At 45.6% G+C, this 22,578-nt stretch overlaps 1 protein-coding gene across 2 annotated transcripts in view; it reads right to left on the bottom strand.

Moving 5' to 3' along the window:
* Positions 1-22,578, bottom strand: part of GNAO1 (G protein subunit alpha o1) — a 384,990-nt gene that overhangs the window by 59,091 nt on the left and 303,321 nt on the right. For both annotated transcript variants that reach the window (XM_068260490.1, XM_068260492.1), the window contains exons 5-6: positions 18,010-18,138; positions 9,967-10,096 (exon numbers count right to left, since the gene is read on the bottom strand). In XM_068260490.1, the coding sequence (XP_068116591.1) occupies positions 9,967-10,096; positions 18,010-18,138 (259 nt within the window). The remainder of the gene's footprint in view (positions 1-9,966; positions 10,097-18,009; positions 18,139-22,578) is intronic.

The following is a 22,578-nucleotide window of genomic DNA, read 5'->3' on the forward strand; positions in this document are numbered from 1 at the left end:
ACTGTTGTATTATAATTATGAGGATTAAAAAAGGAGTCCCTGTACAATTAGTACACCAAGAACAAGAGACCTGTCTGAAAAGTCCTAATGTCTCCGCCCCCCCCCCCCCCACATACCTTGTGTTCACTGCAATGGGCTGTCATCTTTGTACATAGTGTGGAAGTGTAACGTCCTTTACATTGAAAGAGGTGAACACCTATCAGCATGAATCGGTGTCATTTCCACCGCAATGTTACCAGAGTCCAATATTATAGTTATCTTGGACCATACCATGTCACCAGTAAAAAGGGTGCCAAGTAACTTAAGTGATCCCAATTTAATACATCTGACAAAGTTCGGTCATTCTAAGTAGACTCATCAGATGTGGTTACCCCCCATTTACATATTACTGCCATGGTTCAGATCTTCATCTTTAATTTTGTCTCGCCTACTTATGTTCATATGTTTGGGATATCAGCCTGTATGCATAATCTTTACTATTGTACAGTGTTTGCTCGATTAGTACCTGCAATTTTGATTCCTCGTCTGAAGGAAAGTATATGTAATAATATTGAATCTTGTAATTAATTCAATGTCTTTGGATTGCAAGGGGACTGGTTTTCTTTCATTGTTTTGATTTTTCTGTTTGTTTTTTTTGAAAAATTCAATATAATTTTTTTTGTTTAAAGTGGGTTTATAGTAGAAAAAACACAATGCTGCTAAAGCCAGTGTACAAAAGGCACACTATTACTTTAATAGCAAAAGTACTTAACAGGCAATATGGCGGCCTAGGTTTGACTAGGTTTGAACTATATTGCAAAGGCGGTGTCAGGTCTTGCTTCCACTACAAAAGGGATGCTGTGTTAACAGAAGCATACCATGTCGATCGGGTGGTGGGCTGGCCCCATTGTCTTACCACCGGAGTGTGTGTCATAAAATGTAAAAGTATTTCTTTAAATAAAAATAATGAGCACCATGATTTCATATGGTGTCATTCTGCCATTGTACCTCACGCTGCTATAGGTAGAACCTCTTGTTGCCAGTTCCCATAAGCCCCCCCCCCCCCTTAAAACAGTATCGAGGTATGTGCTATTTACTATTTATGTCCCCATAGATACCCACATTCATGATGCTCTGATTTGCAGATGGTGGGCTGGCAGGCTCCAACAGCAGGTAGGCCATCTGCAGACATCCCTACAGACATCGTAGACTAATGTCTGCTGAAACAGAGCCTGGTGGTGCCAACATAACCTTAGTAAGTTTAGTGATGTGGTGGTGAATGGGATTTCTTCAGCACTTCAGCAGACAAAGTATAATGCTCATGGACACCTTTATTAAACTTGACCTTTGCCATGTTCTTTCATTGTTGGAAGCAAGTTCATCATCCTTTCCCTTTTTTAAACAATTTTTAATTGTTTTATAGAACATCGGCACTTCCTTTTAAATTATTATTATTATTAACCCACCTGTGGTACGCATTTTATTCTCATACTTGTTTTTGAAGAGCAACTGTTCCATGGGGTGCCTTATTAGAGAAAACCCTGCTAATAATGTTTTAGTGGCAAGACCTTAAATGGACAGGGAGTAGCGTGATGTGCTACTAGTCAATATTTATTATTTTATTTATTTATTGTATTTATAAAGCGCCAACATATTACGCAGCGCTGAACATTAATTTAGGTTACAGACAATATTTAGGGGTGACATACAGCAATATGACAATACAGGAATACAAGAAAACCAGATCACACAGCACAGTATTAGTACAAGGTAATGCTTAGTCAGTCACTGGATGGAGCATGGAGATTAGGCAAGTTATGTTCACTCAGATGCATAGCATGGGTTCACAGTAATGGAGGTGCATGATCAGGTAGGACACAAAAGGAGGAGGACCCTGCCCAAAGGCTTACAATCTAGAGGGAGAGGTAAGGACACGAATGGTAGGGGACCAGAGTTCAGCTGTAGGTTTAGAGCACTTGTGAGGGGTAGTAGGCCAGAGTGAAAAGGTGAGTTTTGAGGGCTTTCTTGAAGATGTTGAAGGAGGGGGCTGCCCTAATGGGTGGAGGTAGGGAGTTCCATAGTGTTGGAGCAGCTCTTGAGAAGTCCTGGAGGCGTGCATGGGACTGGGTGATGCGGGGGGCGATTAGGCGAAGTTCATTGGAAGAGCGGAGTGAGCGGCTAGGTGTGTACCTCTGAGTAAGATCGGAAATGTAGGTTGGACAGGTTTTGTGGACAGATTTGTAGGTCAGACACAGTATCTTGAATCAGATTCTGGACTGGATAGGAAGCCAGTGGAGGGATTCTAGGAGGGGATTTGCCGTGGTGGAGCGATGGGAGCAGTGGATAATTCTGGCTGCCGCATTCATGATGGACTGCAGTGGGGCTGTTTGGGTCATAGGGAGAACAGACAGCAGGGCAATGAAGTAGTCAAGGTGGGAAATTATGAGGGCATGGATGAGGAGTTTGGTGGTGGCAGAGGTCAGGAAAGGGCGAATCTTACAGATGTTACGAAGGTGGAAGTTGCAGGACTTTGTGAGGTTTTGGATGTGGGAAGTGAAGGAGAGTGCGGAGTCCAGGGTGACACCCAGACAGCGGGCTTGAGAGGTAGGGCGAATGGTAGTGTGGTTAACAGTGACATGCACATCTGGGAGGTTCGTGGATGGCCGGGGTGGGAAGATCATAAATTCCGTTTCGTCTAGATTTAGTTTCAGGAACCTAGCAGACATCCAGGAGGAGATGGCGGATAGGCAGGAGGAGACCTTGTCCATGGTAGTGGTGGATATGTCAGGGGTGTGGAGGTAGATCTGGGTGTCATCTGCATACAGATGATAGTTAAAACCCATGGAGGAGATAACCTTGCCAATGGAGGATGTGTATAGGGTGAACAGTAGGGGGCCAAGGACCGAACCTTGGGGGACTCCCACCGAGAGGTGGTTGGGGGTGGACGAGGACTCATTGAAGGTGGTCGTGAAGGAGCGGTTGGAGAGGTAGGATGAAAGCCAGGACAGGGCGAGATCGTGAATGCCCAAGGACTGGAGGGACTGGAGGAGTAGGGGATGATCTACTGTGTCAAAAGCTGCTGACAGGTCAAGGAGGAGGAGAATGGAGTATTTACCTTCAGCTTTAGCTAAGGCAAGGTCGTTGACCACTTTGGTGAGAGCAGTTTCGGTTGAGTGGGCAGGCCGAAATACAGATTGGAGTGGGTCTAGCAGTGAGTTGGCATTGAGGTACTGGGTGAGGCGTTTGTGAACCAGACGCTCAAGGAGTTTTGAGGCAAAGGGGAGGAGGGAGATAGGACGGTAGTTGGAGGGTAGCGAGGGGTCGAGTGAGGGTTTCTTGAGCAGGGGTAGTACAGTGGCCTGCTTGAAGTCTGTGGGGAAGGTGCCTGAGGATAGGGAGAGGTTGAACAGGGTAGTGAGGACTGGGGCCAAATCCGTGAAGTGAGGCTGGAGTAAGTCAGAAGGGATGGGGTCAAGGGGGGGAAGTAGTGGTATGGGAAGTCTGCAGTAGGTGGTTGACTTCCTCGGTGGTAGTAGGAGTGAAGGATGTGAGGGGAGGATAGGGTGGAGGAGGAGCTGGTTGGGAGGGGGTGGGAGGTGAAGATTAGAGATTGGATATTTCCTGGCGGATGGAGACAATTTTGTTGGTGAAGTGGGTGGCTAAATCTGTGGCAGAGAGGGAGGAAACGGAGGGTGGGGGGGTGGGTTTAAGCAGGGAGTTGAAGGTGGCAAAAAGACGCCGGGGGTTGGAAGCTTGTGCTCCGATGAGCTTGGTAAAGTATTCCTGCTTCGCATGAGCAAGGGCAGTGTGGAACTGCAGCAGGTTGCTCTTGTACTGTAGGAAATCCTGGTTAAGTCTAGTTTTTCTCCATTTCCGTTCAGTGGCGCGTGTTTTCCTCTGGAGGATGCGAATATGGGTAGTGCGCCAGGGCTGGGGGTTAGGGAGTCGGTTGTGGCGAAATATTGGTGGAGCAGCTTTCTCTAGGGCTGATGAGAGAGTTTGGCGATACTGAGCTGCAGCAAGATTAGGACAGGTTAGGGTGGGGAGAGTGGAGGAGAGGGCATGGAGGGGGTCAGCAAGGACACTAGGGTTGAGCTTGCGTAGGTCTCGCTGCCATCGACCAGGTGGGTGGGTGGGTAATTTGGAGGTGCCTTCCGTGAGGAGGTTGAAGGTGAGAAGGTGATGGTCTGAGGGTGGAAAGGGTGCGATGTCAAGGTCTGCAATGGTGGTGGATTTAGTGAATACAAGGTCGAGAGTGTGACCTGCAGTGTGAGTGGGGGTGTTGGCGTGTTGTACAAGTCCAAGTGAGTTGGCAATGGTGAGTAGCCGGGTCACAGCAGAGCTCTGGGCTTCATCGATGGGAATATTGAAATCCCCAAGGATGATGGTGGGGAGGTCAGAGGAGAGGATGTGTGGGAGCCAGGAGGCAAGGTCATCGAGAAATTGTGGGGTGGAGCCCGGAGGGCGGTATAAGACCGCAACAATGGCAGGGAGGGGGTGGTAGAGGCGAATGGTGTGGGCCTCAAAGGATGTGAATTGTAGAGAGGTAGGTGGTGTGAGGACACGGAAGATGCAGGATGGGGAGAGGAGCAGACCCACCCCTCCCTCGGTCCTGTTGTCTGGTCTGGGGGTGTGACTGAGGTGAAGACCCCCATAGGAGAGGGCAGCCTCTGCGGCAGAGTCAGAGGGGGTGAGCCATGTCTCAGTGAGTGCGAGAATGGTGAGGGATTTGGAGAGGAAGAGGTCGTGGACTGCTGTAAGTTTGTTGCGGACGGATCTGGCATTCCAGAGACCGCAGGGTAGGGGGAGTATGTGTTTGTGGGTGGGTAGTCAATATACCAATTGTAAATTGTTAAAATGTATTGTACACGGATGTGGAGATATGGGGTATTGTATACACAGATGTGGAGATGTCGGTTATTGTATACAGGGATGTGGAGATGTGGGGTATCATATACAGGGATGTGGAGATGTGGGGTATTGTATACACGGATGTGGAGATGTGGGGTATCATATACAGGGATGTGGAGATGTGGGGTATTGTATACACGGATGTGGAGATGTGGGGTATTGTATACACGGATGTGGAGATGTGGGGTATTGTATACACGGATGTGGAGATGTGGGGTATTGTATACAGGGATGTGGAGATGTGGGGTATTGTATACAGGGATGTGGAGATGTGGGGTATTGTATACAGGGATGTGGAGATGTGGGGTATTGTATACAGGGATGTGGAGATGTGGGGTATTGTATACACGGATGTGGAGATGTAGGGTATTGTATACAGGGATGTGGAGATGTGGGGTATTGTATACAGGGATGTGGAGATGTGGGGTATTGTATACAGGGATGTGGAGATGTTGGGTATTGTATACACGGATGTGGAGATGTGGGGTATTGTATACAGGGATGTGGAGATGTGGGGTATTGTATACACGGATGTGGAGTATTGTATACACGGATGTGGAGATGTGGGGTATTGTATACACGGATGTGGAGATGTGGGGTATTGTATACACGGATGTGGAGATGTGGGGTATTGTATACACGGATGTGGAGATGTGGGGTATTGTATACACGGATGTGGAGATGTGGGGTATTGTATACAGGGATGTGGAGATGTGGGGTATTGTATACAGGGATGTGGAGATGTGGGGTATTGTATACAGGGATGTGGAGATGTGGGGTATTGTATACAGGGATGTGGAGATGTGGGGTATTGTATACAGGGATGTGGAGATGTGGGGTATTGTATACAGGGATGTGGAGATGTGGGGTATTGTATACAGGGATGTGGAGATGTGGGGTATTGTATACAGGGATGTGGAGATGTGGGGTATTGTATACAGGGATGTGGAGATGTGGGGTATTGTATACACGGATGTGGAGATGTGGGGTATTGTATACAGGTATGTGGAGATGTGGGGTATTGTATACACGGATGTGGAGATGTGGGGTATTGTATACACGGATGTGGAGATGTGGGGTATTGTATACACGGATGTGGAGATGTGGGGTATTGTATACACGGATGTGGAGATGTGGGGTATCATATACAGGGATGTGGAGATGTGGGGTATTGTATACAGGGATGTGGAGTATTGTATACAGGGATGTGGAGATGTGGGGTATTGTATACACGGATGTGGAGATGTGGGGTATTGTATACACGGATGTGGAGATGTGGGGTATTGTATACACGGATGTGGAGATGTGGGGTATTGTATACACGGATGTGGAGTATAGTATACACGGATGTGGAGATGTGGGGTATTGTATACAGGGATGTGGAGATGTGGGGTATTGTATACACGGATGTGGAGATGTGGGGTATTGTATACACGGATGTGGAGATGTGGGGTATTGTATACAGGGATGTGGAGATGTGGGGTATTGTATACAGGGATGTGGAGATGTGGGGTATTGTATACAGGGATGTGGAGATGTGGGGTATTGTATACAGGGATGTGGAGATGTGGGGTATTGTATACAGGGATGTGGAGATGTGGGGTATTGTATACAGGGATGTGGAGATGTGGGGTATTGTATACAGGGATGTGGAGATGTGGGGTATTGTATACACGGATGTGGAGATGTGGGGTATTGTATACAGGTATGTGGAGATGTGGGGTATTGTATACACGGATGTGGAGATGTGGGGTATTGTATACACGGATGTGGAGATGTGGGGTATTGTATACACGGATGTGGAGATGTGGGGTATTGTATACACGGATGTGGAGATGTGGGGTATCATATACAGGGATGTGGAGATGTGGGGTATTGTATACAGGGATGTGGAGTATTGTATACAGGGATGTGGAGATGTGGGGTATTGTATACACGGATGTGGAGATGTGGGGTATTGTATACACGGATGTGGAGATGTGGGGTATTGTATACACGGATGTGGAGATGTGGGGTATTGTATACACGGATGTGGAGATGTGGGGTATAGTATACACGGATGTGGAGATGTGGGGTATTGTATACAGGGATGTGGAGATGTGGGGTATTGTATACACGGATGTGGAGATGTGGGGTATAGTATACAGGGATGTGGAGATGTGGGGTATTGTATACAGGGATGTGGAGATGTGGGGTATTGTATACACGGATGTGGAGATGTGGGGTATTGTATACACGGATGTGGAGATGTTGGGGCCATCTATGCAAGTGATGTATATGTTCAGAGGGGTCTTTGTTGATCTCCCCCACCCCTTTGGTATATCTTACTAAAGGGTGGGGTGTAGCTATCCCTAATACACAATATACAGCAGTGTTCTCCTCAGGCTCTTTTAGCCGGGTGCTCCACCTGCCTAGTTTTGATGAGCACCCGGCTGTCATCGGCTCACTTCTTCCTATTCTGTAAGCAGAGTTGCGCACAGAAGTACCAGCCCAGCATTTTCTCATATTGTCCCACCCGGCTACTTTTTCATGCAACCCGGCTACTATTACATACCACCCAGCTGGGGAAAAATTCTGGGGAGTACACTGTACAGTAACAGTTGTATCCCCTACATGGAAATTTGCAGGTGGCGGCTTACTGTGTGTATATTGCAAATGCTAATTCTGGCCTGAGTCTGTGTGACCAGTCAGCAGTCACACCTACAGGACGCGACTATATTGTGCAAATACACCATCAAGGGTCAATGGTGATTGGGTACACACTGCACAGTGTGTAACCCTGTTGAATACCTCCTGTGTAATATATGCAGTTTGTATTGTGACGGTAGCGTGGACTCTGGTGTACAGCATACGTAGGTGCACACTGTTTGAGCACTCCGAGCAGTGTGTACTCCGTCACCAGTGTCCCCTTGATGGTGTATTTGCACAACTATAGTTGTGACCTGTAGGTTCAACTACTGACTGGTTACAAAGAGTCCGTCCAGAAGGTGCATTTGCAATACACACAAGTGCAGCTCTCTTCCATGGTAACCCCACACCGAGGACTTCTCTATTAAAGGTTACAACTGTTACTATATATTGTGTATTAGTGATAGCTACACCCCACTCTATATTACTATATACTGTAGGGATGGGTGGTGGGGGATCAACAAAGACCTCCTCTGAACATATATGTCCCTTGCATATATAGCCCGCACATCTCCACATGTGAGGTGTTTAGCAAGAGGCTATGAGCACCAGTGTATACATTTTAGCAACTAATAAAGACATTGTTTTATTGACTAGTAGCACATCACGCTACTCCCTGTACATGGAGGTCTTGTCCCTTTGGACCACATGTTAAAGATCTATTTACCTGTATGCATTGAGGGCTCGTTCCCACTATCGCAAAATCTGCATGCGTCCAACGCATGCAGATCCGCACATGTAATGCAAGTGGATGGGCCTGTTTCCACTGTAGCGTTGTTGAGGTGCGTTTTTTTCAGCGTGAAAAAAACGCACAAAAGAGCCAACGATTTCGCCTGCGTCGGGAATCCGTGCGAATCGCCGCTAATGTATTTAATAGTAAAAACGCATGCGTTTGTTACATGCGTTTTTACCCGCGATTTCGCGTGCGATTTCGCACCTTTTTCAATTTTATTTAGCCCTGGCAGTGTCATGGTTAATTTCGCATGGCGCAGTGTCATGGTTAATTTCGCATGGCACCCTGCCATGCGAAATCGCATGCGAAATCGCGGGTAAAAACGCATGCGGAAACTCATCCGCATGCGTTTTTACAAGCGTCGGAATGCGGCCGAAATCGCGTCGCAACAGTGGGAACGAGCCCTGAGGCTTGTTTGCAGCGGTTAATGTTTTAGTGCAAGAAAGTTCAAAATGTCAATACATCTGTTTGTTTTGAAGCTCAAAAGGCAGATTTTACATTAGAGCGCCTTGAACGCTGTTTAGAATGCAGTCTTAAAAATGAAGTCCTGAAACTGAAAATAAAAAAACTAGACCCAGTTCTATGTTACTTATCTTCTATTTACCATTGATAAAAACATATACAATTAATCTCATGCATTATCTCATAAGGTTATTTTCAGTTCCGGTTTGCCCTTTTTGTATGTGTTGTGTGTGTGTGTTTTGTATGGGTGATAATTTTTCTTGGTTACAGGAAATCTAAAGCAAAAAAAAAAAATCAGTTTAACTTACATGGGGCTTCTACCTGCCCCCTCCATCCACCCTGTGCTCGCACCGCCACTAAATGATCCACCAGTGCCCTCTTCTGGCTGGCCGACTGAGCAAGTTGATAGCCACTGCGCATGCGTGGCTGCGAGCATCCTCGATGACGCCCCTGCCGCTGGGAGAGCGTTCTGCACATGTGCAGTAGAGATTTCTGCATATTGCGCATGTGCAGAGCACTCCCATACACGGGAGCATGAACAGGAAGCGCACAGACCGGGGCTGCAAATCAAAACGGAAGTAGGGTGCTGCAGGGAACCGGAGATGACTGATGGCGCAGGGGGCTGATGGAAGCCCCCGAGTAAGTGAAACACTTTTTTTTCTCCTTCAGTTTAAGTTCCCTTTAAAGGGGCCCTGTTTATGGACTTACCCATTCAGGGGAAAATAAAAAACAAAATAGAAGGATTTGAACTACTTTATGGACAACAGTACGAGAGGTAGAAGAGTCCTGTAGACAAGAGTTTGCAGTGTATATCGTGTACGTGAAGAGATAAGTACTTCACTCTCTGTCATAGTCCTCAGCAGTGGACAGAGCTTTATGTATACAGTCACTGGCAAGAACAAGAAGCTGACAGAATGGGGCGCAGCACATGCGCCAGATATTTCAACCACCGCAACAACTAGTCTAAACATATAGTAAGTTTAGAAAAAATGACACACCAGCTAGAAGTATTTCAGCATAAATTATAAAACCAAGCCTGAGTATCAACCTTGTAAAGATTTAAGAATTCAACTCTGCTGCCAAAACAAACCAGCCAATGCTTGAACCAATCTTCCCACAGCTGAACTGTCAGTATAAATAAATGATATAAAGTACAGATCCTCTAAGTGCACAATTGGTAACATCACACTCACCGTGGTCTCGTCTTCATGGAGGACTTGATCGTACCCACTCAGAGCGACACAGAATATGATCGCTGTCACATCTTCAAAACAGTGAATCCATTTCTTCCTCTCTGACCGCTGTCCACCGACATCGAACAGCCTGTGTGACGAACAGTGTGTCAATCGCAGCAGACAACAGGACAAACTAAGAGGAGGCTTTATTTAAACTTAAAGTGAACCCGAGATGAAATTAAACTGATGTGATAAACAATTGTATTTTTCCTCCTACTCCTAAAAATGGCTTTTTTTTTAGATATCCCATAGTTTTATATCTAAACATTTATAAAATCGTTTTATTGTCTTCTTTTCAATGGCAGTCTATTAACCTCTTCCCGACCGCCTGACGCTGATAGGCGTTGGGAAGGTGGCAGCCCCAGGAACACCTAATGCCGATTTTGCAGAAATCTAAAAGGTAGAAAACCGAGAGCCCAATATAGTGTAGCTTGTTTTGGAGGAGTGCGAATGATAATGATGAAACGTAAGTATTGAACTTACAAACCAGGGTTACCTCCAAGGCAACCACTGAAAAGGCAGGTGGGGAGACCAAGTCTGTCCCCACTCAGGATTAAGACGTCGCTATCTGTGGATAGAGGAAAAAAAGAGGGTGTACCACCCTTCCACCAAGGGTGGATTCTTGGTGTGTAGAGCTGTACAGAGGCGGCAGTAGGATAAAAGTCACTAAAACGTTTAAACCGTTCGGGATGCGGTGGTGGACCAGCCAACCCAAAACAGACACAGGTACTGTCGATTCAAGTAATAAATAATTTACTTATATACTCCAAAGACAAGTTGCAACGCGCTTCCTCAGGCAATAAACAGGAGTGATACACAGCACGGAGTGCAAAATACGCTTGGCACCTCTGTCCAGTGCCCGTGAAACGCGTTGCAACTTGCTGTGTATCACTCCTGTTTATTGCCTGAGGAAGCGCGCTGCAACTTGTCTTTGGAGTATATAAGTAAATTATTTATTACTTGAATCGACAGTACCTGTGTGTTTTGGGTTGGCTGGTCCACCACCGCATCCCGAACGTTTTAAACGTTTTAGTGACTTTTATCCTACTGGCGCCTCTGTACAGCTCTACACCTAATGCCGATTGGCGTCAAGAGTGGTGGGCGGGGATTAGCAGGGAACGCTCACGTGCATGCACGTTCATTCCCTGCCGAGACACGGAGCTCCATGTTCAGCCTGCCAGCCATGATCGCGGCTGACAGGCTGTATAATAGAGAAAAACAGCCGGTATTTGTTTGTACAGAGGACAACTGTCACTGAGATGTCCCCAGGAGAGGCTCAATAAGTGATCGCTCTCATAGGCTAATCCCTGTGAGCGCCGATCACATTGATTGCCGCTCAGGGGGGAGGGAAGGAATGAAAACAACAATTAAAAAGACATTTTTATAAAATAAATAAAAAAAAAACATTTAAATTCATAAAAAAACAAAACAAAACAAACAAAAAAAAAAACATTGCAGCAGCAATCAGACGCCACCAATAGAAAGCTCTGTTTGTGGCAACAAAAGGGGGGAGATTAATTTATGTGCTAAGTTGTATGGCTCCCCAGCGAGCTGTTAAAGCTGCAGAGCACTGAATTGTAAAAAATCGCCTGGTCACTAGGGAGGTGTAAGCCTGTGGTACGCAAGTGGTTAAGTGTCTCAGAGTTAAAATACATGAACTATTGACCTTTTTCTATCTCTCCCCTGCCCTCAGTAGTTGTATTCTGCCAGGAAAACTTTTATGGATTTAATTTGCTTATCAGTGAGGTTTACTATATACCCAACAAGGTACTGATAAGAAAGACACTGTCACTAGCATGCCTGAAAATTAACTCTTTCAGGCAGCAAAAAAAAAAAAAAACAGCCTTGTTAATGTGTTTTGAACTGTACATACACATGTTTATCTCATCATGACACATGTCGCCTTGGGTAGACTTTAAAAGAGGAGTCCACAAAATATTAACATATTTCCTTAAAATATATCCAGGGTTTCATGGTAGTAATATAACTGCAAGAGTTGTTTGTGTGGTTTCTTCCTTTCTAGATAAAACGTTACTTTTCACGCACAGTTAAAAGACTTCTTTCTAATCACTAGTAATTCGAATTCCAAAGTTCTAAAATTAGAATAACTTAACATGTAGCTATCTGTAACTGAGCAAAGAAGCTTCACTGAGAAAGCCACGTAATTTCATTCTGACTTTGACCACTAGAGGGCAGCAGTGATCGTATCCACTGAAGGACAAGAAACCATCACAATGAACACTTTGTTCTCTGGATAACTTTGATGCAATAATCCATTTTCTGAAGTCCTTTTTTTTTCTGTAGCACGAGTTCAAGTGGAGATTATTTAGGGAAATTTTTCTGATCCAGACTATTAAGATAAGTTAATGTGCCCATCACAGAAGATTGCTCTTAGCTAATGAAGTTAACAACAATGTCAGAAAGAAGAATAAATCCTCTATAAGAAAATGTTATCCTTGGCTGAAAAATGCTACAACTAGCAATATCTTAAGGTGCCCATTAGTGGAACAACCCCATGGCCAATCGATTGTCGTGGTAATCGGTCAGAATTGATCAATTGTGCCCATTAACTGTCAAATTCTACTAACCAATCCAATCAATGGGGTTGATCTGAAAAATGGATCAATCTGATCGGATTGGTTAGTGGAAATTTTGCCATTAAAGGGCACAACTGATCATTTCCGATCAATTATCTTGGTGATCTGAAACGACTGATATGGTACGGATTGTACCTTTAAGGGCTGATTCACACTACAAGAGCTTTTTAAGTGCTAGAGATTTTAACTGGTTCAGCTTTTCTGAATGAGTATACTCATCCAGATAGGGCTGCGGCGCTGCGCACCCCAGGGGGTGTTCCGTGTCGGCGATTGGGGAAGGGAAGTAAGGCTTCCCCGAATCAATCGCAGTGTGTGTAATGAATGGACATGATCCCGATCAGGGGCCATGTCCAATCTTAACCTCCTTAGCGGTAACCCCGTGTGTGACACGGGGTAAGCCGCCGGAGGGTGCCGCTCAGGCCCTGCTGGGCCGATTTGCTTAATTTTTTTTTTGCTGGACGCAGCTAGCACTTTGCTAGCTGCGCCAGCACCCCGATCGCCGCCGCCGCGCGCCCGATCGCCGCTATCCGGTGCGGCGCGCGGCCCCCCCCCCCCCAGACCCCGAGCGCTGCCTGGCCAATCAGTGCCAGGCAGCGCCGAGGGGTGGATCGGGTCTCCCAATGACGTCCCGACGTCGCTGACGTCGGTGACGTCATCCCGCCCCGTCGCCATGGCGACGGGGGAAGCCCTCCAGGAAATCCCGTTCTTTGAACGGGATTTCCTGATCGCCTATCGCCGGAGGCGATCGGCGGGGCTGGGGGGATGCCGCTGAGCAGCGGCTATCATGTAGCGAGCCCTCGGCTCGCTACATGATAAAAAAAAAAAAAAAATTTAAAAAAAACTGTTGCGCTTCCCCCTGGCGGTATTTTTCATACCGCCAAGGGGGTTAATAAAGATCGTAAATGCAAGTGAAAAAAAAATAATGAAACACTTTCTGGTAATCCAAGGGGTCTTTATATCGCCATCTAACTGGGAAAAGTTAAAGTACACATGCCACATATATAAAAAAAAAAAAAAAAAAAAACAGTAAAAAAAATCCATACATTTTTTTTTAATAATATGTATGTCATGAGGGTATACTACGGTTATATTAGTACATAAGGGCTTACAATTGACGGGACACAAAAAAAAACCCTAAACAGAAAAAATACACCTTTATTTCCAAATGATATATTTATTTATATAAAATGTATAGAAAATGTAATTACTGAAAACAAGTATCCCCCACAGAAAGCTTAACTTGTGGTGAAAATAAAATATATAGATCATTTATGTGTGAGGAGTAGTGATAAAGTTATTGGCGAATGAATGGGAGGAGAGCTGAAAATTGCTTCCGTCTTTGAGGTGAAAACATCTTTTTTGCCCAAATTGCGGAAATGCTGTGATTCCCGGAGCAATTGTGAATTGGCTACTGTAGCCGCTGATGCCATCGCTCCCAAAATGCTGCAGGTAACTTTTTGCAATCGCTCTGTGATCGTAATGCTGCTAGTGGGATCACACCATAGGGATCTACTCGTGTAGCTCTGTGCTGATCACCAGCAATCAGCAAGCGCTGCAAAAGTGTTCCTAGTGGATCCCAGGTCTAAAGAATTAAGCTACGTACACACATGCGACAACGATCGTTCGTTGTCAACGACGAACAAACTTTTAATTGATGAAAGAACGACCTAAGTAAAGTTAGTTTTAAAAGGTGTGTAACGATCAGATCGTTAGAACGAACGTTACAGCACGTAAAAGTAACTACTGCGCCTGCGCATAAAAATTAAAAGTTCTATGGAGAAATAGTGAAATGCGCATGTCAAGCCTAGTACGAACGATTGTTTCCAACGATGTACTACTTTTGCAAACGATCGTCGTTCGGAAAAATCCGCCAAGCTAGATCATTTGTTTTTAACGATCTAGCTTGTCCGTCGTTAGACTTCATGGTCGTTGGCTGCTTTTTTTCAAACGATCGTCGTTTGAAAGGATCGGGGAACGATCGTTTCAAACGACTATATCGCATGTGTGTACGCACCTTTACTCATGAACACAATGACATCACCTGATCGTACTGGGAAAAAGTGGATAAGCTAGGGTGGCAGAATTTCCATAACAATGGTTATTTTAAACAGGGACAATGATGTTGGAAATACAATCCCTCAAATTAGCTTAGCCCCTTTTCTCTGAAAACTATATCTTATAAAGCTTTACCACTCTCCTTTCAAAATCAAGCTTTATAGAGAGCCATGGTAGCCACTGAACCAGTGCTGGGCAAACTATGGCCCGCGACAGACGGTGGGATTCCACTCCTCCCTGCAGAGTCACGAGTGCGCGTTAACAGGGGGTTACTTAAAACTCACCCGACCAATTCCAGCGTCGCATCTCCATGGCTTTGCATGGCACGTAAGAAGGACGTACCAGCGTATTACACGCTGGCTAAATCAGCGATTGGGTGAGTTTTAAGTAACCCCGTTATCACCTGCACTCAACTCTACAGGGAAGGAGGGGAGAAATGTAAGAAATGCTGCCCAAGCCGCGCAAAGTTTGCCCAGCCCTGCACTGAGCAGTAAGGACTTCAAGTTCAGCTGCAGAGGGTACCATTATCACAACCCAACCCCTGCATGACTGTACACAGCTTTGCATTGCTTTAGAGGCTATCCATGTGATAGAAATCTATAAGGTCTCTTGCACACTGCATGCGTTTCCTATTCCGCTTTTTAACGTGTTTTAGATCCTGGACGTAGTTTCTACGTCCAGGAACCATGCGCGCTCCCGGCCCGCGGTTTGTTAGCCAGGCAATCAGTGAATCGGGCTATGGTGCCCGATCTTTAATTCCTCTCCCCCACTGAAAAAGCGACAGCTTCTCTCGGAAGCTGCGCTTTTTCTGGCTGTAGCGTCCCCCATGCGTCCCTCTAAGCGTATGTTACGCTTAGAGTGACGTCATGTAAACAAACTCATGACGTCATGGCTAGGTCTAAGGACAAAGCAATTGAAACAAGGAAAAAGTGATGTGCTAAAGACATTAAGCCTAGGCTATGATGTCATGCAGCCTTCTGCCCCACAGTGCTCTCGGAGATAAACTGATGTTTCTGCTTACTTAACAGAGGGGGAAAATATCCTAAGTTGATTCATCTTGCCAGCAGTAAAGATGCTGGAATGTATGCTAAATTTAGGAATGTAAAACAGGGTGGGTAAGATTTTACAATGGACAAAAATTTAATTCCGCTTTTTTAACGTGTTTTAGTTCCTGGACGTAGTTTCTACGTCCAGGAACCATGCGCGCTCCCGGCCCGTGGTTTGTTAGCCAGGCAATCAGTGAATCGGGCTATGGTGCCCGATCTTTAATTCCTCTCCCCTGCAGAAAAAGCGACAGCTTCTCTCAGAAGCTCCGATTTTTCTGGCTGTTGCGTCCCCCATGCGTCCCTCTAAGCGTATGTTACGCTTAGAGTGACGTCATGTAAACAAACTCATGGCCGCCATCTTGTGGCCAAAAAGTAAAACTACAACTAAAAGCAAAAAAAATAAAATTCAAACACACATTTACATTATAAATCTATTGTTTACACATCCCACCCTCCCAAAACTACCCAAATAAAATGTTTAATATAAAAAACAAAAAACATTACAATGAAAAAAAAAACTATGTAAATATTTACCTAAGGATCTAAACTTTTTAAATATCAATGTAAAGATGAAATATTTCTATTTTTTTATTTTATTTTAAACTTGTAAATAGTGATCAGGGGCATAGGAATAGGCCCTGCAGCCCCTGCGCCCGCGGGGGGGCCCGGCCCCCCCCTGGGGCCCGCTCGGGGCCGTTTTGTGGGTGCTGGAGGGGTGGCAGCATGAGGGGAAAGCCTTGCCCACAGTCGGCGGGGAGAGGGGTAGTTCCCCCCTCTCCCTCACCTCGGGGCTCTCCCCTCTGCGCTCCCCTCCAGCTCGTAAGTGTCTGTGGGGCTGTGGTGGGCAGCGAGCGGCGGGCAGATACATACCTGCTTCCGTGCGTTCCATCGGAGACTTCTCCCTCTAGCGGCTGACGTCACTTGGAAGTGACGGCAGCCGCTAGAGGGAGAAGTCTCCGATGGAACGCACGGAAGCAGGTATGTATCTGCCCGCCGCTCGCTGCCCACCACAGCCCCACAGACACTTACGAGCTGGAGGGGAGCGCAGAGGGGAGAGCCCCGAGGTGAGGGAGAGGGGGGAACTACCCCTCTCCCCGCCGACTGTGGGCAAGGCTTTCCCCTCATGCTGCCACCCCTCCAGCACCCACAAAACGGCCGCGAGCGGGCCCCGGGGGGGGGGGGGGGGGGGGGGGCCCGCTCAGAAAATCTGCAGGGGGGCCCGGTGGGGCCTAGTTACGCCCCTGATAGTGATAGATGCAAAACGGAAAAAATTCACCTTTATTTCCAAATAAAATATTGTCGCCATACATTGTGATAGGGACATAATTTTAACGGTGTAATAACCGGGACATATGGGCAAATACAATACGTGAGTTTTAATTATGGCGGCATGTATTATTTTACAACTATAATGGCTGAAAACAGAAATAATGAATTTTTTCAGTTTTTTCATATTCTTCCTGTTAAAATGCATTTACAGTAAAGTGGCTCTTAGCAAAATGTACCCCCCAAAGAAAGCCTAATTGGTGGCGGAAAAAACAAGATATAGATCAGTTCATTGTGATAAGTAGTGATAAAGTTATAGGCTAATGAATGGGAGGTGAACATTTCTCAAGTGAAAACGACGGAACGCGAATGGGTTAATCGGTTTTTATATCCGATTCCAATTTTTAATCTTTACTGCAAGCTGCATTTTTGATCCGTTTTTCTGTTGAATGTATTCAGGGAAAATTGGAATTTAAAATTGGAATCGTGAACGGAATTGCAAAACGGATTTGCAGTGTGCAGGGAGCCTTAGTCTGCCTCTGTTTCAGTAATGGGTGGGCGTGGCTACACTCCTGCACCAGGAACTAAGAGGAGAATAAAAAGTGGTAGAAAAGATTGCTACAGCCTTATGTTTCTAAACAAGTGCTGTAATGAGGCAGGTAAACCTGTGCACAACACAACTTCACCCTACAGCCACTGTGCAGAGTTTGATACAGGGGCAACTTTAACACATAAGGGGATATTGGGCCTGATCCAAGTCACGTTTTCTCCTAGGTGAATACTTGCCTTGGGATCCCAGAGCGTGAGAACGGGGGAGGCCTCATTAGGATCCAGAGATTTCCCCCTCCCGGTAAGTATCCCCCAGGGATTTTTTTTTAGTTTTGCTACAATTTTTTTTCAAGCTGTGAACAAGGAGTTTTTACTCATTACATTGCAATTTCTCTGTGATGTCTTTCTCTATTGCAGCTTTGCGGTTTTTGTGATTATGTTTGATAAAACAGATCCCATAAAGTTGAGATTTTAGTGAGCGAACTAACCTGAAATGGAGGTTCTTGAAGGTGAAATGAGTTTCTACAATGCCAGTGGTCTTCACTCGGGTTCGAAGGATATCCTGTTCTGTAGGTTGGTAATCTGGTGCCCCGATCCGATCTAAGCTGTCTAGGTAGCTAGAAGGAGAAAGAAGCATATCCCATCGTTAACTTACAGAAGATGGCACAAAAAATCCATGCAAAGATATTACATTTCATTATTTATATAATAGTTTTGCTTAAAGGGAACCAGAGACGAAGCACCCTTGTGTATTTTACCATGTATATCAGTAAGAACATTAGAGAAAACACTTACCATGCTCTCTGTTTCCTCCTCACTGCTAAAAGTGTCTGTTAACAGCAGTCACAAGAATCCCAGACTGAGCAATTAAATCTGGCTTTGCTGGGAATGATTATAGCTGAGTCATTATAGCAAAGCCACAAGGGGGCAGGCTTGGGCTTGAAATAACACCACAGAATACAGACTTAGCTATAATCTTTCTGTAGCAAAGCTAGACGGAGCAGCCTGACTTCTCAGTCGGGGATTCTTATCAGACGTGATAACAGTCAGATTACACAGAGAACAATGAAACAAAGGGCAGATTAGGTGTTTGCTGTCATGTTCCCACTGATTTATAAGGTAAAATACAAGAGGGTGCTTCATCTCTGGTTCTCTTTAAGGAGTAACTGTTAGCCCCCAAAGTGAAATTTAAATCTGTACAGCAATGTTTTATTTAGTATTAAAGTGATCAAAAAAGCCAATGCGTTCTGCAAAAATCAATACAATTTTGCTACTATGTAGCCTTTTGCCCACGCTAACGACGCAAAGCCGCATATCAGATACTGATGACGAGCATGCAGAGCATGCCTATGTTTGCCCGACCCCCCTCTCCCCCCCAGGACCAGGTGCCGATCTATTTGCACCACAAACAGCTGACCGCTCTGACACGGAGACAGAGCGGCAGCACTTCCAGCGGGAGCACCGCAGAGCAGCCGCCGCCGAGTCACATGTGAGAGAATCACATGTGAGAGATGCACGGCGGCGGCTGCTCTGCGGTGCTCCCGCTGGAAGTGCTGCCGCTCTCTCTCCGTGTCAGAGCGGTCAGCTGTTTGTGGTGCAAACAGATCGGCACCTGGTCCTGGGGGGGGGAGAGGGTGGTCGGGCAAACATAGGCATGCTCTGCATGCTCGTCATCAGTATCTGATATGCGGCTTTGCGTCTTTAGCGTGGGCAAAAGGCTACATAGTAGCAAAATTATATTGATTTTTGCAGAACGCATTAGCTTTTTTAATCACTTTAATACTAAATAAAACATTGCTGTACAGATTTAAATTTCACTTTGGGGGCTAACGGTTACTCTTTAAGGAGTGTCCATTGTGCACTGACCTCATTTAGCTCTCAGTAATTAAACTACCATCAGCACATCCCTAGAGGAAAGGATATCAAATTCACCATAACATTAATGCATTAGATAGACTAATTAATATGATGATTACAACTGTAGTAAAACTACAGAGGCAAAGTCTTTATTTCAAATTGCATTTAAAGGGACACTTAACACTGTGAACTGTCTGTACTGTACTGTATATATGTATACATACTTAAAAGATAAACATTTGACCCAGAGTAAAATACACCATGACTACTTTCTTTCTTGATAGGGGTCACTTAAAGAGGAACTCCAGTGAAAATAATGTAATGAACAAAAGTGTTTCATTTTTACAATAATTACGTATACATGATTTAGTCAGTGTTTGCCCATTGTAAAATCTTTCCTCTCCCCGATTTACATTCTGAAATTTATCATGGTGACATTTTTACTGCTTGCAGGTGATGTCAGTGGAAGGAGATGTTGCTTGCTTTTTTGGCTGTTATTTCCCACAATGCAACAAGGCTCCCACAGTGTGTTTGTGAAAAGGAATAGATTTCTCATGGGAAAGGGGGTATCAGCTACTGATTGGGATGAGGTCTTAACCTTCGTCACAGTTTCTCTTTCAAGCAGGGGTGTCAAACTCAAATACGAAGTGGGCCGAAATTGAGCTCTGGGACCAAGTCGTGGGCCAACCTCAATGTCTAGTAGCCACCTCTCTCCCTTATACAATTCCCTGATATCTAATAACCCCACTCCATTCCCTATACAGTTTCCTGGTGTCTAGTGCCGCCTCCTTCCCCTATATGGTTCCCTGGTGTCTAGTGGTCCTCCTCCAGCTATACAGTTCCCTGGTGTTTGATGGGTCCCCCCCCATACAATTCCCTGATGTTTGGTGGTCCTCCTTCCCCCATACAGTTTCCTGGTGTCTGGTGCCCCCCTCCCTCTCCTATAAAGTTCCATGGTATCTTGTGCTTTCCCCTCCCCATTTGGTTTCCCTGGGGATCTAGTGCTTACCTTCTAACATAGCTTTTCTGATGGTCGTAAGTGGGCCAAACATAATGCTAAGTGGGAAAACCACCTGAAGGCCAAATCTGATGGCTTAGAGGGCCAGATTTGGCCCACGGCCTGGAGTTTGACATGTATGCTTTAAAGTGTTTTTAAATTTGATGGATCTCACCTGTTACTGACAGATTCTGGACTAGTTCATCTCCTCATGGGGATTATCAGGCTTTTCTTTATTTTCAAAAGCACTTAAAGGGAACCCAAGATGAGAGGGATATGGAGGCTGCCATATTTATTTCCTTGTAAACAATGTCAGTTGCCTGGCAGCCCTGCGGATTATCTTGCATATGTAGTGTCTGGGTCAAAACCCTGGAACAAGCTTATGGCTAATCCAGTAAAACCTGAGTCAGCTCAGTCAGAGTACCTGATCTGCTGCATGCTTGTTCAGGGTCTATGGCTAAAAGTATTAGACACAGGATCAGGAGGACTGCCAGGCAACTGGTATTGTTTAAAAGGAAATAAATATGGCAGCCTCCATATTCCTCTCATCTCGGGTTCCCTTTAACGAACATCAGTTCAACTGTCAGTATAGCTGGAGAGCAAAGAGGCTGGTCATCCGACATCTCTATAAATATCTACGCCAAGGGGTGTTTTTAAAAGTGTAAAGGGGATCTTTAGATTCCCTCATGAGGAGATTAATTGGTCTAAAACCTGTTGGAAATAGGTAAGAACCATCAAATTAAAAACACTGTAAGAGACCACTAGGGCTGGTTCACACAGGCTTCTGCGCGGAGGTAAATGAACAGTTTTCAGTGGCCAACGAAAGTAAAGTTTAAAGGTGACCAACCGCCATTCCATTCAAATGAACGGAACAGTTTTTTAAAATAGGGCTTTACACAACGTTGGCGGAAATGCTGTAGAAGATCCCATCGTTTTATCTCGCATGGCGTTCTGGCAGTTCCATCACCCCCCACCCCCTGAAAATGTGCCGCGATGATGAAAGGTTGAAAATCGACACAGAGCATTACATTGGCTAAATTAGTTGCTGCGCGACATCCTTACAGCAACTCATGTGATCCAAGCTTTAGGTTTCCCCATGAGGAGAAAAACTGGTGCAAAAACTGTTGGTAACAGGTTAGAACCCTCAAATCAAACACACTTAGGGCTGGTTCACACTGGGTGCTTTTGCAGCGCTTTGATGATTGCCGGCGATTAGCAAAGCGCTGCTGCTGATGTATGCCTATGGATACATTCTCACGGCTGTGTTTGCAATTGCAATAAATGGCAAACCCACTGCATGCAGCACTTTGGGGATGTTTGCCTTGTGATTCTTGTTCTATTGAATGGGAATTCCAAGCTCAAATCGTGGTAAAATCTTGTTTGCGATACGCGTTTCAATGTGAACTAGCCCTTACTGTAAGTGACTGCTACATGGAAACAGTCATTTAGAGTGCATGTAACTCTGGAGCTAATAATGTACATCATATCTGTATTTATATACAGATCTAGTCTAGATTAGACCTAGTCTAAAGGGGCCCATACACCTAACGATTTTCCCGCCGATATACAGCATATTCGATCACTGATCGAATCTGCTGTGAAATCGTCGCGCAAGCGCTGACAGAACGATCGATTTTCGTCCCAAATCAATCGTTCCCGTCGATTGCCGTCCGCGCGGAACATTTTTCTTGATCACCGGTGGGTCCGGAGTGCGTCGATAGCGGCGTTCGAATGCCCAACTGACGCAATACAGCGGCAAAACATTACCTGATCCGGCCGGCGCATATCCCCACTGTCACTGCTGCTCCGTCTCCGCGCTGGGTCCGAGTCCAGCAGGCTTCACTTCTTCCTGTCCCGGCAGGAAGTTTAAACTGTAGAGCACCCTCTACTGTTTAAACTTCCCCGGACAGAAAGAAGTGAAGCCAGCCAGAACCCGGAGACCAGCGCGGAGAAGAAGGCAGCAGGGACACGCGCCGGCGGAGCAGGTAATGTATGCGGGCGGGTAGGCAGCACCACCACAGATTGTGATTGGTTTCATGCTGAAATCGAATCACAATCTGTTTACACTAAAGGCAGCCATACAATCCCTCTCTGATCCGATTAGATCAGAGAGGGATCTATCTGTTGGTCGTATCTGATGGCAAATCGACCAGTGTATGGCTACCTTAACTTTTACAAAGGCTATGCATTTGGTTCAAAAATA

This window comes from Hyperolius riggenbachi, chromosome 11, assembly GCF_040937935.1.
Source record: "Hyperolius riggenbachi isolate aHypRig1 chromosome 11, aHypRig1.pri, whole genome shotgun sequence".
NCBI classification, from domain to species: domain Eukaryota; kingdom Metazoa; phylum Chordata; class Amphibia; order Anura; family Hyperoliidae; genus Hyperolius; species Hyperolius riggenbachi.